At 34.0% G+C, this 17,270-nt stretch overlaps 1 protein-coding gene across 4 annotated transcripts in view; it reads left to right on the top strand.

The window, feature by feature from the left end:
- The window catches only part of LOC109059352 (CMP-N-acetylneuraminate-beta-galactosamide-alpha-2,3-sialyltransferase 4-like), a 40,500-nt gene extending 40,021 nt beyond the window's left edge, over positions 1-479 (top strand). For all 4 annotated transcript variants that reach the window (XM_042774755.1, XM_042774757.1, XM_042774754.1 and 1 more), the window contains one exon: positions 100-479. In XM_042774755.1, the coding sequence (XP_042630689.1) occupies positions 100-189 (90 nt within the window). In that variant the 3' untranslated portion in view covers positions 190-479. The remainder of the gene's footprint in view (positions 1-99) is intronic.
- Positions 480-17,270: the final 16,791 nt, after the last annotated feature.

Below are 17,270 nucleotides of genomic sequence, written 5' to 3'. Positions count from 1 at the left end.
ATTTGCAATGGAAAAACTGAGCTGTGGTTGGTGCTTTGATTCTTATGTTGCCGTATATGTAAAATTGCACTGCTTCAGCGAAAGTCGTTGTTGTTTCAGAATTCCTACCATGATCTCAATCAAGAGGCTCTCCTGCTTAAGAGACTGGAAGACCAGGGAGCTATTTTATATCTTCATCCTCATTCCTGACACCCAGCATTAACACATATGAATAAAAACACATAAACGCATGTAAATATGGCACTACAGACAATATCTTCACCTTAGGACTGACTTGGACTGAACTGAAATGTCCAGCTCTCACGCTGCAGAGCTGTTAGCAGTTTCTGCATTTCTATTCAATTCACACATTTTTGTCTGACTTCAAGTATTTATAATGAATGAATATTTCCTTTTGGGAATTTTTTTTTTTTTTTTTAAGAAAATTTCACCACTGGATATTTCGTGAACTTCTTAGGTATTTAATAAAATGAAAATATGCAATTTGTTTTTTAATTGAGGATTTACAAGCAATACTCATAAGATCTCAACTGAACAACTGAAGACTGTCTCCTGCTTCTCAGAGGTTTCTCCTCTGGAGCTTCAGAAGAGATGTCTCAAATTGTGCTCAGATTTGCCAAGATACAAAACGTCAGAGATCAAAATATGATTTCTCATCAAAATCCATATTAATACAGCTCTACTCATGCTGTGTGAGAGTACTGTAATTGCCTTTATTTTAATTAAAAATAAGACAAAATTGAAACAAAAATTAAACAGCTGAGAACTCCATTAAGTCTTTTAAGCTATACTTTTTTGGTTTTATTAAGAAAACTAAAAGATACTACAAGAAAATGGTATTCAGATTTACAAAACAAAGGCTTAAAAACAAAATAATATTAAAAGTGAGAAGTAAAAGAAAGTGAAAAAATATAAACAATATAAAAATAAATAAATACAACAACAGAACACATTATATGTACATGTTTGAGAATAAATAATAATCTCCTAAATACAAAAATAGCCCCCCCCCATATAGTAACACAAATTACAGTCAATTATATTTATAAACTAATGTAAATTCAACAAAATCACAGCTTTGTATTCTTATTTTGTTTTGACAGAGATTTAAAAAAATAAAAACTACAATTTATAACAAAAGATAATCAAGATAATTTACAAGCAGGAGAAAAAAAAAGAAAGAAAAGAAAAGTGGTCTGTATTCTGAGTTACATAATATATGTACATAGTGCACTTTTGAAAATTAAATTTAACACTAGAAGGATAGATCAGATAAATGTTTTAAGTTGAATCTGTTTTATTTTGGGGTGAATCAGATATGTCAAAGAAAAGGTTCTAATATATTTAAACATACTCAGCAAAACATGTTGCTCTGTGCAGCAGTGGTTGTGAAGTCATGAGCAATTCCTCACACCGCCTGAAGAGGGCGACTGATCAACGTGACAGCACGAGCTCGCTCTGCTTACAGAGACAGTGACACGAGTCTGCATGCATGCATGCACTGAAGCACAGCACATGAACATGATGGCCTTATGTTCACTCTGTGCTTTCTGCTTATAGTTTCGGAGGAGCTGTTTTTCTGTTTGAGTCAGCAGAGAGTGTTTTATGTGCCTGAATATGCTGCCAGACCCAGCCTCAGCCCTTCATATGACTGATGTTTGCTCTCAGCAGCCCAATACAGCAAAGATATCTAGTGTGAGGGGAATTTTTGGTGTCATTCAGATAGATGTTGCAAACCATGAACCAGCAGCTTTCATAAATCAGAGCCATAACTGGAGGAAGCATAAGAAGGCATCACAAGTCCGTTCCAGACTGTTCTAGAAGGTAAGCATCCCTCGGATAGCTTCTTTTAGTCAAATTCCAGGCAGCTGCCCAGTGCCCATGCATCCTTTAATCTCACAATACATTGCACCAAATTCAGTGAAACAATCATTCTGCGATGGCGGACAAAGTGAGAGAAATGTCAATAGATTAACTTTTTCTTCAATACTATATCTGGTATGTAATTGTATGCACTATTGTATGCACTATATGTCTAGTCATCAGCCCTTTCTGCCATCAAGTTCTTCTCTGTATTGTCCATCAGTACACACTTATTTACAGACAGATACTGCTGCTGTGTTTTCCCTCTGTAGGGATGGTAGTTTAGGGCACAAAAGGAGTCATCGTTGAAGTACGTCACCGGCCCTCTTTTTCCGAGACTGGAGTGTCTGAACGGTGGTTTCGTTCCTCCTGCAGAATCAGTGTGGAACCTGGATGCATTGCTTTGTCACACCTGATTGGTCAACCTAGTTTGTGTTATGCAACGCACAGTTACATAATCAAAAAATATCTGTTTATATGACAACCAAAAACAAGGTCAGTGCAAGTTATCAATGGGACAGCTTGTTCAAACATGCCTGTAGATGGGGGTATGGATATGTTTACATGCATCAGCCAGAGATCTGATATAAAGATTGCAGGCTTTGAGCAGAAAATGCCAGTGTGGTTTTCATCAATTATGCAGGAAAGTGTACGATTTTTCCTCAATCAATGTTTCAGTAGTTAGAGGTCTGCACGGGTCAAATTCAGGTTTAAATGACCCATTGACTGGTAAATGACAGATCTGTGTGATATTTAAATGCTCAGCTCTGTTTCAGTAATCACCGTAGCGGACTCGCATGAAAAGTAAATGCAAATGCAGCTAGAAAAGCGGTTGCTCTTCAGTAATTTTCTCCTAGAGTACGGTGCTGCTGCATCATCATGATGCTTGAGTGTAATCCTTGGCTTAGATGCACAAAGAACTGCTGATTTATTTATGTAATTATTTATTTATTTGTTTGCATAATTGCAAAATCAGCTCCCTTTACACACTTGAACTGTTTGCATGTGCCAACAGATCTGTTTGAGACTTTGATGTTTTTTTTTTATTTACCGACGGTGTTTGAATTCTGAAAGCATTCTTTGAATGTTAGGACGGTGTTGAGTGGAGATTATGTTGTGTACCTGAACGCTGTATTGTGCTCAGTGCACCCACACTCTTTTAAAAATTGTGCCAAACTTGAATTGGCTTTTTTTCCCCATGTGATGAACCTTCCCACACGTTGTGGATTGCAGGGATTGTACAGGTAAAAGCGCACACACACACTGATAGCACAGTGAGTTACGGTGAGGAGGTAGATATTGGGCTGCTCTGTTTGTTCACATTCTGCTTCTACTGTATTATTAGCAGCACTACGTTTCGATGTCTAAAGATAAAGACTTTTGAGACACAAGTGAGAGAACCTGGGAAACATCCAATTTCCCTGTCTAACTTGATAGTTGCACATGCATTTAGATTTACTCAATTAACAGATTATTTTATCCAAAGAGACTTACAAATGAGCAATTGCCTTAAAGTCAAAAACACATTTATCATTTAAAGTCAGTCAAGCAAGGTCTTTTAAAGCCCAGAAATAATATATATAATAACTGAGCATGAGGGTTAAATGTGAGGGTGCATCTGTTCGGTTCGTATTCTTCCATTTGTTCTGTCATTAGAGTGTGGCAGTGCTTAGAGGCGTGTGGTGAAGCCTTGTGAAATCTGCTACACTAATTGGGAAGGGTGTCAATATATTATTGATGCATTTTTTTTCCATGCTTGCATATTAGTGGACAACTTCACATACATATTTTAGACTATGGTTTCACTAGCTTTGAAAGCATAAGATCCCACCCTCCCTGCAAATCACTCTCCAAAGCCACGCCTCCTCCAAAACACATGACCGTGCACATGCATACAATATCTTTATTCTGTATTGAATGTGCACCATTAAAAGTATATTTGTATTCTATACCGTAATTTCAGAAAATATTAAATTATTAAAATAAAGGTTGTATAAGTGCACTTAAAGAGCAGCACTTTCATGATTATTATTCTTAACACAATAACACTTTTACAATGTTCATTTTGTAATAATATCAAATTTAAAGGTTTACTTAGATACGTTTTAAATATTTTTTTTTATTAATCTTTTGTCGTGTTTTACAGAAGGACACTTATTCTTATGTGTTGACTTACTAAAGCACATGCAAAGTACCTGATTATAATTTGACCGTATGTTATTTGATATTACAGTACACTAATTTTTTTTTTTAAATGTTAAATTGCAGCTTCATTACAAATGTGTATTTACAAATATATTTAAATACACTTTCAATCGAATATTTTTAGTTTATCATAAATGCATGCCAGTACATTCAGCAGTAACTATATTTCAAATACAGTAGAAGTAATTATGAAAACGTATATAACGATACTGAAACCCTGCTTAAGTGGGACAAATAAGCAGCACTGTTAAGCTCAACTAATTGCATTTAATGTAAATTTAAACTATAAAACACTTTAATTTATTTGTAACATGCAGTTATTAAGTATCGAAAACATTACACTTAGTTGTTTTAAAGGATATTATTTGTGCAGTAAGAGCTCCTTTTGAAATTATGCAACAATTTGCTTTGTTTTTCACGAGTAAATTGTGACTGAGAAGCACTGAGAAGGATCTTATATATTGTCTAAGTCTAGTGAAATTTTGCAAAAGGGCAGAAAATTGCTAATAGCATCTTAATTGCTCATCACGTCCTAAATGTGTTTTGTGTATGGCTGGTTTTTGCACCTGTGATGCAGGTAGGTTTGCACAGGGTTTTCCTGCTCCACAGACGGCCTGATGACGGTCAGACACTCTTTGTCTACGTGTCAACATTCATGACCTGTCTATCTAGCTGAAGATCTGAATCACACGTGGTCAGTTTATGCAGGCTTCACGAGTGTCCTCAGGAACCGGATTTTGACATCACTGCTTTGATTAGAGCCAGCGGGCTCCTCCTGCTCAGCACGTCTCAGGCTCTCGGGCCCTCATTGGTTTGTTTGTCTTCTTTGGCTGCAGTGTAGCGCTGTGACACTGCTGTTCAGATAAATACCCTCATGTCTTTGTTCAGTACACATCATTTGTATACACCTGAATGAGGATGCACATTTAAAGAGCACTAGTGCCCTTCATCACCACACAGACAGACATGCACACACAGATCTCATGTACGTGCACGACTCACCGTATGTGAAAATCGTCATTTTAATGTGATAAATTCGCCTGACAATTAATCAAAAACTCAGAAAAAACGTTTTAGCAAGTAAAGAACAAATATATTCTCATGTGCGTTATAGGTATGTTATAGCCTCTTCTTAAAAAGCGATGACATATTCAAAACATCCTGTAGTGTAGAATCCAGGAAATGAGTTAAATCCCTGGAATTTTCTCTAGGCTTCTCATAAAAAACTACCACATATTGTGGAAGGTTTTTTTTTTTTTTTTTTGGACAGACAAAGTGTTACATTCATTTGTTACAAATCTAATAAAAAATCCTTAATTCCTAAAAAAAACATAAATCCTAAAACCATCAAATACAACTAAAAATCATATACTTAAACACATAAAAAAAAATATACAAATAAAAATAAAAGTTAAAAAAAATCTTTTAATTTTATTACTTCTTAGCAGATTCTGACTCATCTAAAAAAATTTTTTTTACATTTATTAGTTGATGAATTTTACTCTTCTGAGAATAATACATAATAATACATATATGATTTTAAAAATATTTATATATTTAAATGTACAATTTTATTAAATTTTATATTATATTATTATATTATATTATATTATATTATATTATATTATATTATATTATATTATATTATATTATATTATATTATATTTATTATATTATATTATATTATATTATTATATTATTATATTATGATAACTTGATGCACAAAAAGTCCTCCAAGAAAAATTTAACTTACAGAATTAATAAATGCAATACATTTTCACATTTTATTTATTGTATTATTGTTAGATTTTGGATTTATTTATTTATTTATTTATTTTTGACAAAACAACAACAACATTTAATATAGTGTTTTATTGGATAAAAGTGACATTTCTAAAAAGTGCATGCCTACTGTATGATGCCATCAGGGCCATAGCTAGGGTTTGCGGGGCCTCGGTGCAGGTTGAAATCAACGGGGGGCCCTCCACAGCCGTGGGCCCCTATAATCGCCACCACCTTTCACCCCACTAGCGATGGCCCTGGATGCAGTAAATGGGTAAAAGCTGCAGTAGGCCTAATATCTGACTACTGGGGTTTGATTAGGTCAAACAAAACATTTCTCATCAGTTAAAATGAAAACAGAACATATACTCAAAACATTAAAGAAAAACTATAATAGTATATCAGTTATACTATATTTGCACTGAAATACACATTAGAATAATCCGAAGAGAAATTAATAGGTTATTTTGAAATTTTTTATTTTTGCTCCTATATTATTATAGGCTCTCTGGGACCCGGCCATAAATACAGTAAAGTCAATCATTAAAAAAGAAGGGTCTTCTGCAGCGTCATTCTCGGATACTCCTTAAGCAAGTCAGAGATGTAAATACAGCCTGTTCTCATAGGCATGTGATCCATAACATGTTATTTGAAGCTCTTTGTGTGTGGCCAAACAGTGCAATATATTTACTGTAAATTGATTGGTGCGGCTGATGCCAGGCTCTCGTCTATCTCACTGTGAGGTGTCTCTGTCCTGGCAATGCCAGCGTTCTGACATGATTATGAGCGTCCGGCGGGCGATGATGGGTTATCCCGCAACACCACAGATGTCCCATATCCAAACACGCTGCGTTCAGTGCGTGCACGGGAGTTCAAGGAGTGCAAGACGAGGAGATTTATTAAAGCTTTCTATGAAGAAGGAACTACACGAGCAAAAAGTAGGGGAATTGGGGCGACTGTAGTGCTTTAACTCAACATTAATGACTCAAAATATCTCAAAGTTCTCACTCTATTTGAGAAAAAGTGTGATTCTAAATATTACTAGATATTTAGGTGTAAAGTGTATTTATTTGTTAATTTAATCTAAAGTTTTCATGCAACTGTCACAGGATGTTTTTGAGATTGGGGGCAATTGTAATCAGGGTTATTATAGCTATAAAACAAACACACACACACACACACAAAATTGAAACTAAATAAACTTGGTCTGAAATAAAATAAATCTTGTTAAAAAAATCTTAATTTTATACTAATCTTAATCTTAAACTAATTTTATTTCTGCTTGTTGCCAAGGCAACATTTCTCATTTTAATTTACTTTGATGACTAAAAAACAAAAATGAATGAAAATTACTCCCCTTTTCTCTCTCCTGTGGCTGGAGTTCTAGGAATAAGAGCCCCAGAGGTTTTCCGTACACTAAAAAGGACAGAGAGCGAGAAAGACAGAGTCTCTCAGGACATGAGGGCGACCCTGGGGGAAGAGACACTGAGATACAGCTGCAGGACCGGGTCCCTGAGCTCCTGGACTCATTTACACACAAGCACTCACAGACACATGCTCACAATTGGCATTTATTGTGAAAATCTAGCTCTTGCTGACAAATTCCAGTTTATTGATTCTGAATGATTTAATCCTATTGAATTCCACTCCATTGTAACTCAAGAGCTTTACAGTCATGTGCAGGAGTGTAGACTCATTTAGCAGTTCTGATGCATTCAGGACGGGACCAGAACAATACATACAGTACCTGTTGACCTCCGCTTTTGATGCATCAGGAGAAATATCGGAATTTCTGCACGCTGTTCCACACAGAGGGATGTCTAGTTTGAATTATTTGGCTTCAGGCTACGTGTGTTCCTTTCCTACTCAATCTGCAGCTATATTTGTGCTTTTTTAAATAATTCTAACCTCACATGAGTCTGAGGACAATTCATATGGAGCAAGTATATATGGATAAAAACAGAACCAGAAATTCAACATACAAATTTATTTTTGAGTTTTGATGACATTTTCTAACCACCCATTTCTGTCAAACAGAGTGCATCAGTTGGGTAATAATCACATTTACTGTCTCCATAGGAAAATAGATATTTAACAAAAACTTATAAACTGTTGAAGACAGACAGTGTGAGACACTATTTATTTAATATAATTTATTTTTTTTCTACAGTAATTTCACATCTATATATTAATATCTTATTTCAAAACTTTAAAAAAAAAAAATTTAAAATTAATTTTTTTTTTTTTAATTTTTTTTACATTTTTTTAATTTATTTTATTTTATTACTTTATTTTATTATATTTTATTGTGAAATGAATCAAATATGTATATCAAATGTATATTTTGTCACTTCTCGTGGCATTTTGTCATTTTGTTTTACCCTGGAACAAAATCAAATCCTATTTTTTCATGAACTTGATAAAAAAGTAATGCATTTCAGTATTGTCACAGAAAATATTCTCTTTACTTATAAACTACTCAGCAAGGGAGTTATTTGGCAGAGAGAGAGAGAGAGAGAGAGAGAAAGAGAGAAGGAGAGAAATGGAAAGCAGGATGAAAAAGATGAATGTGAAAAAAAGATGAATGTGGATGAGCAGGTTGTTTCTGGGGCTGTGGCTGAGGGATCGTCCCGGCTGTGACAGCTTCATACCTCAGACAAAGACCCAGTTCAGCAGCAGCCTGAGAAAAGAAAAGAAACATTCCCACATTCTGCTGTTTTCTATGGATCTTTACTAGATGGTGAGAATAGAGCTGTTGTCTCAAAGTCTTTATATATATATATATATATATATATATATATATATATATATATATATATATATATATATATATATATATATATATATATATAGTTTTATTTTGTTTCATCATTTTATTTTGCTTTTGATAATCATTCCTTTAATATGAGTTACTTCCTGCGATTTGCCACTTTGATAAATGTTAGTTTTTATTGTATTTTATTTTATTTTTATTTATACAGTGCAAGTAACTTTTTTCATCTTTGAAAGTTCAGGGAAAATTTAATTGCTTTTGATAATCATCCCTTTAAAATGATTTACTTCCTACAATTTGGGACTTTTGATGAATGTTAGTTTTATTAATTTAATTTAATTTAATTTAATTTAATTTAATTTAATTTTAATAAAAAAAAATATACATTTCAAAAAATGATCTATATTTAAAATCCAATTAAAAATGAAAACAAATATCATAACCATCACCCTAAAATTATTTAATTTATTTTATTTTATTTTATGAATGTTTTTATTTTATTTTATTTTATTTTATTTTATTTTATTTTATTTTATTTTATTTTATTTTATTTTATTTTATTTTATTTTATTTTATTTTATTTTATTTTGTTTTGTTTTATTTTGTTTTGTATTATTTTTGACCGTGACAGTTACTTTTTTCATCTTTGAAAGTTGAGGAAAAATTGTATTGCTTTTGGTAATCATCCCTTTAATATGAGTTACTCCCTACAGTTTGGGATTTTGATGAATATTAGTTATTTTATTTTATTTTATTTTATTTTATTTTTTTTTTTTATTTTGTGCAAGTAACACTTTATCTTTGAATGCTGAGGGAAAATTTAAATGCTTTAGGTAATAATCATCACTTTAATATGAATGTTTTTATTTAATTTAATTTAATTTAAATATATATATATATATTTTTTTTACCTTTCGAGTAACTATTTTCATCTTTGAAAGTTGAGGGAAAATTGAATTGCTTTTGCTAATCATACCTTTAATATGTTACTCCCTACAGTTTGGGACTTTGATGAATATTATTTTATTTTATTTATATTTATTTTATTTTATTTTATTTTATTTTATTTTATTTTATTTTATTTTATTTTATTTTATTTTATTTTATTTTATTTTATTTTATTTGGGGCCAATTTATGGATGTTTGTCTTATGAAAGTCTCTGTATGTTTTCATAGTGCAAATAATTATTTATGTTTAAAGGTTCAGGGAAAATGTAATTTTTGATGATAATCCTCACTTTAATCAGAGTTACTTCCTATGATTTGGCATTTTGATAAAAAAAAAATCCAGTAAGTAAACTTGGATAAACAAAGAAATCTTTTACAATTGCTCATATCAGGCAGAGGTAAACAAATGTGATACAGGAATGTGGAGTGGGCTCACATCCATCTATTGATGCTGTAATTAAACCTTAACTAGCCTCAGTTTGACTGCTGAGTGAAAGATTTCATGTGTGAGAAGAGGGAAAGGGAATAAGAGACTGAAGGACAATTTCTCTCTCTCTCTTTCTGACAGCAGCACTCATTCTAACTCCAGTCCGGTCGAAATGTAATACAGTTATTAAAACTTTGGCTCTGGTTGAGGTCGTGATTAGTTTGTGATGAGTTTTGTAACTGCTGACAGAAGTTGTTTTCAGCAGAGCCATGATACTGACGATAGCTTTTCTTCTTCAAACCATGCTGTGAATGTTTCTTCAGTCATTTCTATCTCACAGATGATCTCAAACCAGGACAAAGCATCCCACAGAAACATAATGACTTCAAGAGGGAAAGTAAACTGTTATTATTGAATCATATCATGGAAAAAGTAAAAAAATTAATGGTACTCTATTGCACTTTTTCTTGTTCCCTATTTCTGATCTCTGTGTAACTGTGACTCTTTGGAGGACTGAAGCAACAGATGCTGAAGCAAGCTAATGTCTTCAGAGTAAACAGACCCAGGGCATTGTTTTTAAGAGAGAGAGAGAACAGATAATGTGTGTGTGTGTGTGTGTGTGTGTGTGTGTGTGTGTGTGTGTGTGTGTGTGTGTGTGTGTGTGTGTCAGAGAGAGAGAGACAGGTTTGAGGTTTAATAAGACCTTATATTGTGATCACATATGTAACATTACCCTAATGCAAATTGCAAGCTTTGAAGAAATGTAAAATGCAATCAGTGTTCACAATTTATTGGTTCATGCATTCCCTGGGAATCAAACCCAGCACCTGGGCATTGTTAGCATGTTTTGAGCATAACATTTTTGAATGCATAACTATAAAATGATAGAAAAAATTAAAATATACTTTTAAATATGAAGCAAAAACTGCCAGTAGGTGGAGACAAATCACTTAATGAGTCATTGAATCATTCATTCAACCTATTCATTCAGGACCGAATCAAGGGGCTGTCTTTATGAATCATTCAATTATTACTCAAATTAATTGTTCAAAAACATGGATTTATTCAGTGACCAAACACCACTGCTCTGGGATCTTCAAATAATAAAAAAAAAATATATTAAAAAAAAAAAAAAAAAAAAAAAAAAAAAAAAACAAGAACTCACTGTGCTACCTGATGCTTAAAGTTGCAAAATCCACATTTTCCACTATAGCAAAAGTGAACAGTTCTCTTACTCTCTAGAGCGAATCTAGCATCTTCTCATCAGTTCAGTTCAGCGCTTATAGTAGAGAAGGCAGGAATGGCTTATGTTCCATAATCACTGTCTTGGATAAGGCATATGGTATTGCATAATTCAGAAGCCACAGACGAGATTAGATCACTCTGTAAAATCTGTAAAAAGAAACGGAGACAAAAGGACTGGCAGCACAACAAAAAAGTCTATTATTAACAAGGTCTGTTTCCTTTCGTTTTCTTTGTTCATTCATCCCAAATATAAAAACATAAGGTGTCCAGAACCACAAATAAGTAACCGCTACTGTGTTTTAAAAATAGTGATCTGACTGTAAATTTGGAGCGCAGATGTGGTTTTGAAGAAAATGAAGATCTCAGTTGAATTTAGTTAGCTTCCTGCCAATGCTTTCTGGTCAAAGATGGTAATAGGTGATCATTTACAGTTTTTAAGGGCCTAACAAGACAATTCTGATGTGATGAAAGGAGCTAAGAAACCTCTAAGGAGTTTACAGAAATCCATCAGCAGTGTGAGGAAACATATGAAATGCAGCCGGACTATTTCTTGGTTGAGTGAATTTTTCAGAAATCTCCTCTCAAGAGAACCCCAACTCTTTTAGCTGTGTGCTCTACTCCTGCCTGCCAGACAGCCAATTAAAGAAAGCCTTGTGTGATTTTCATTTTCATTTTGAGAGTTAAAAAGGTGTAATTTTACTCCTGCACCTCTTTTAATGAGCTCTTTGCCCATATTTCACATTAATGCTATAATCCACCAAAAATGATCGCCTTGATGTTGTTCCAAACCTGTATGACTTTCTTTCTTCGGCTGAACACAAAAACTGAGTAGTCTGTGCTGGTTGCTTGCATCAGGAATTGCTTCCTGCAATTTATTTCAACCTCAACATTTTTTTTTTTTTTTTTTTTTGAGTGAAAAAACATGAATATATAATATATTGAAAATTCGAATTAACAATCAATAATCAGAAATCATAAATGCTAGATGTAAGATTTTCCTTTATTGTATAATTGCATGGTTTGACATGCTTTCTAATGCAAGGAAACATAATTGTAAGCAACGGTCATTTGTAAATGTCACTCCTCTCCTCTAAGATTCTGCCTTTTCATGGATACTTATATATAGATAGAGAGGAAATGAGGGGGCCACTCGATGATAGAGGCCTTTTAGAGAGATATTTTTATTCATAAATAAGGCCCTTAGTCCCTTTAGCCTACAGGTCTGCCTAACCCACTCCCACGTATACTCCAAAACAACTTTCACAATATAATCACAGTGCCTCAACCAGCCTTGTCAAGCAATGACGCACATACACACACACAAACACCCACGCATGCCACACACACACACACACACACGCACACACGCACACACGCACACACACACACACACACACACAGTCTGAGTCATGCTCTCTGGGTCCAAACTGCATCTGGCGGACCACAACTTTTGTGTTTATAATAGACTTACAAACACACACACACACACACACACACACACACACACACACACACACACACTGAAAACACTCGTATTCTGAGTAACATCTAAGTCAAGCTCTTCTGAACCACCCTTCATGGAGAACTTGCCTCTAATTACAAAAACATGTAACACAAAATCTGACAATCTAAAGTACAGAGTGAACAAATTTAAAACAATGAATCTGAATGAATGAATGACTCCAGAAATGTCATGCGGTGTAACCATCAATTAAAAAGTAGTAACATGTTTAATAATGTTAGAGTACATCCAAATCATTATTTTTCAAATATATTTTTAAAGGAAAAAAAGGGCTTTTCCCATCATTATCTTCTCAGGACAGTTCAGGACAGTTTTTCTTCTCAGGATATATATATATATAATGACCATAAAAAACACTATATATACATAGATATACGGATGTATGTAAATATTACTACAGAATTAAAACATGATCTATAAGTCATTGCATGTTTTGTATTTTTAATGTATTTTTAAATAAAGACCCAGACCAATGTTATTGTAGTTAACTAAAAATAATAATTAGTCTAACTCAAATTAATTTAAACACATTCCAATTAAACATTTATCATTTGCAGTTAATTTTACTTAACAAACTAAAAAAACTAAAAACTAAAAACCAAAATAAAAATAAACAAAAAAGAAAATAAAAAAAAAAAAAAAAAAAAAAAAAAACTATAATCATATTAAACCCCCCAAAATCTAATTAAAGATAAATGCACAACAAAATTATTTTTTTATTTTAATTTTTTACAAAAACTAAAATAAAAAGTGAAACATATAATGATAAAAAGTAATTCAAACTAAAAATAAAACTCACTGGAAACCCTTCAGATGAATGTTCAGTGCAGTCGTGTTTTCTCTCAGCTCTGCGTGGATCCTGGACTCTGTTTAGGCCCTCGGCTCTGATCTTTCATTCACTGCATGTTCTCTCTCTCACCCCTTCCAGCCATGTACCATCAGCTTCAGATCCTTTCGCTCCGCTGCAGTCCTTTCCTCTTCACATTGTTCTGGAGAAAATTCATGAGGCCTATCCCAGCAAACACCTCTCCAGGAGCTCCTCAGGCCCCCACCGCCTGCTCTTCCTCTCGTATCGCTCTGGTTTCTTATTGATTCGCTATTGATGGAGGTTTTCCTTCTTGGCTCAGCCATATGTTCTTGTTCCAAGATTGATGGAGCTGCAAGAGAAACCCTGAAAGTTTCTGTTTAGTGCAGCCATTTTCCACAGATGCTTTGGTCCTCTGCACAGTGTGAAAGCCATCTTTGGGATTGAACAAACTCATGTTATATAATGCTGCGGTGCTTGAAATCCATCTATCTGAGCTGTCAGATTTAAGAGCATCTGTCTCTTTCAACACTCAATTAACCGTAATGGCTGTTCAGATGAAATACTGAAATCAGCACACTCTTTATTTCAGCAGTTTAGGATATCGTTCCAGTCCATTTGTGGTGTGTTCAACAAATTGTATTGTTTGCATCTTGCCTGCTTTACGTGACCCTATCAGAATGGACCTGAGACCTATATTTTGGTCTTGTGGTGAAAGGCTGTATGCGATAAGGCTGAGAAATAATGTTCCAGCAGGAAACGCTGTGGGCGTCAGATTACTTTTCACTCAGGATATAAACTTATAAAAGCTTATGCATAACAAACACATCCTCTCATCACCATAAAACTTCACAAATAAATACAAAAAACGACAAGTAACATTGAATTCGTGAAAAAAATGAAATGGAGTAAAAATAAATGACTTTGTCATGTCATCAATTAAAATAACATATTCAGACACCTTTGTGAATGTAGACGCTATTAAACTTCACAAATATGCACAAATTGTAATAAATATTATAAAAGGTGTTAAATATAATAAAAACTTTTTATATCTTACTATCTACAAATCTATCTTTTTTTCACTAAAAAAACTCTATTAAACTCAAAAAACAAATGACCACTCAGAATCCCCTAGTAAACTTCACAAATAATACAAACGGCAAGTAACACTGAATAATCGATGGTTTCAATGCATATCTATTAATGACAGACTGAAGCAGATAGTGGATCTTCTCTGTCAATGCATATCTATACTAACAGACTGAAGGAAGTGAGGTCACGGCTGCTCTGCGACTCTTCAGGGATAACTCTGGTTGCTTTCAGGGTTGTTGTGTGATTCATTTGAAGGGGTCTTGTTTTCTGGTCTGTTTTCTAGACTCTCAAATAGACCGCAGCATCTAAAATGTCTGGAGGACTGCAGAAGGAACTTTCTAAAGTTTTCAGTGTGGGAGGGTTAGACTTGGGATTTGATCTAGGACTGTTGTGTAAGTCTAACCCATGATAGGCCCATCTGATGACTGATCCTGCAAAGCTCTGATAGGACGGTATATAGGACATCGAGACCCTGCTGTGAATTAAAGCTCATCGAAAGAGCAAAACTAAAGGATCAGTCATGATCTGGTCACGAGCTTGTTTTAGCTACTAGCTCCTGCTCAGAACCAGCTCAGGTCCCACTAAGGACCAGCTCAAACCAGCTGCCATGCTTCAATACATAACCCAACCAGTGTATGCTGTTTTTTTTTTCAACAGGATAATTGTAAATGCATGTTAATTTCAGGTGTAAGAAAGCCTTATCCATGTGCAATCATCCCAGATATTACATTGTTTCCTCTCATATTCCCATGCTGAATGTGTTTGGCTGTCGGCGGTGGATTTCTCTCTCTTGCCAACTTCAGTTTGCACAAACAAACAGCGCTAACAATTCAGCACTCTACGTTTCATTGCATTTCTTAATAGTGCAATTCTGTGCTCTTTCTGTGCACTGAAATTCACTGGCTTTGTTTTAAAAAGAAAGTGTTGTGCGTTGTCAAAAACGAGAATTGACATTGAAAATATTAATTTAGGATGTAATGTTGTTACTCATATTATTTATATAATGAATATTACTGTTATTCAGCTGTATTCATTAATCATTTCTCATGACCAAATATGGTAATGAATTGGGAATTGGGAACACCCCTAGTCTCTGGTCATTAATATTTGTTTTGAAACAATGAGAAGAGAAAGGAAGACCGGCGTGTTCTTATGAGCTGTGACGCATCCACGTATACAAATCCATATTGATTGTATAAATATGTACATCCTGACACCATTGGGCTGCATGTTTGCATATAAATACATACCTGTGCAAACCAGTGGATATATGTATACAGTAGGCCTGTTCTCACTAGGATTGTTTGATAAATGTCACTTTCTAAGGACCTGGTCAGTGTGTAGAGTGGCTCCACAAGTCACGTTTGAAAACATTGCAACAAAATGTCGAACCAAATCATGTCAATGAACTTAATTATTTGTATTTTTAAGAAACACTTCTTGTTTTCAAAAATAAATAAATAAATAATACACACAAAGAAGTCTGTTAGGCTTGAAATGATAAAACAGTTGATACACTAAGATTTGTTTGCATTTGTTTGAACCTAGATGCCACTTGATTTAAAGTTTTGTTATCTGCAATCCAGTGTTATTCAGACATTAAGTCTAGAATCTTTGTGGGGCCATCTTATGAGTAGGAACAAACATTATTTGTTCGGTTAACAGCTTGCCCACCATAACCAGCCTACATTAGATTACTGAACTATATTACTAGTGTATATTTGGTGTTTTTTAATCATATTGCTGTGGCCATATTTTATAAAAGGTTTTAGGCTCTTCATATTGTGTTAAAATCATTGCAATGGACAGTCTTAAGTGGCTTATTCTTTATTATGCTTGTATTTTACTGTATGTATGCATGTCATTTTAAGAATTATACTGCTTATTTGAGTTTCACAGGCAGCATATCTGGTATTGTACAGACCGACAAGACATTGTGCTGCTTTATACTCTAAGCCTTCTGACATTTGAACCATTGCATATTGTTCTTATTGGTTTTATTAAATTCTTTTATTTGTTGTTAAGCAATTTTCATGGAGGATGAAGACGGATGATGAGGAATATACCTTAGTGAGCATCAGTTAAACTCAGTGGTGGTATAAATTGATTTGTGTTCCCAAAGCAGTCAGCTGTGCCCAACTTCCTCACAGGAACTTTACAAAAAAGAGTGAGTGGTACATTTAGAGAAATGTAAGTAACTTGTATGTGCCCCAGTTTCTGCAGATAATTAATTTCTCGCCGTCTTTGAATAATGCATATGCACCGTGGGCAGAAGGAGCACTGTCTGGTAACATATGGCTGGAACAAAGCATATTGTTTAAGAAAATCATTAGATCTACACTTCTCAGAGCCAAACAGAAAACGTCTCTCAGCGTCTGCAACTGTCTGTTTGTCCAGGAACTATTACACATCCATACACACAAAACAGAACAGAACAGAACGGAACAGAACAGTGGTGAACAAACAGATTCGGGTGCAACATTTGTCTACATTCACATTTTCGGGTAAAGATTTTCTAATTCATATTTTCTTGAAACATTTAGAACCCAAAATCCAAAAAGGCAAAAACTTTAATAACACTAAAAAACTAATAAACATCAAAACC

This window comes from Cyprinus carpio, chromosome A18 (assembly GCF_018340385.1).
Source record: "Cyprinus carpio isolate SPL01 chromosome A18, ASM1834038v1, whole genome shotgun sequence".
NCBI classification, from domain to species: domain Eukaryota; kingdom Metazoa; phylum Chordata; class Actinopteri; order Cypriniformes; family Cyprinidae; genus Cyprinus; species Cyprinus carpio.
The sequence above is the reverse complement of the archived record's forward strand: the minus strand, read 5'-3'. Positions and strand labels throughout refer to the sequence as shown.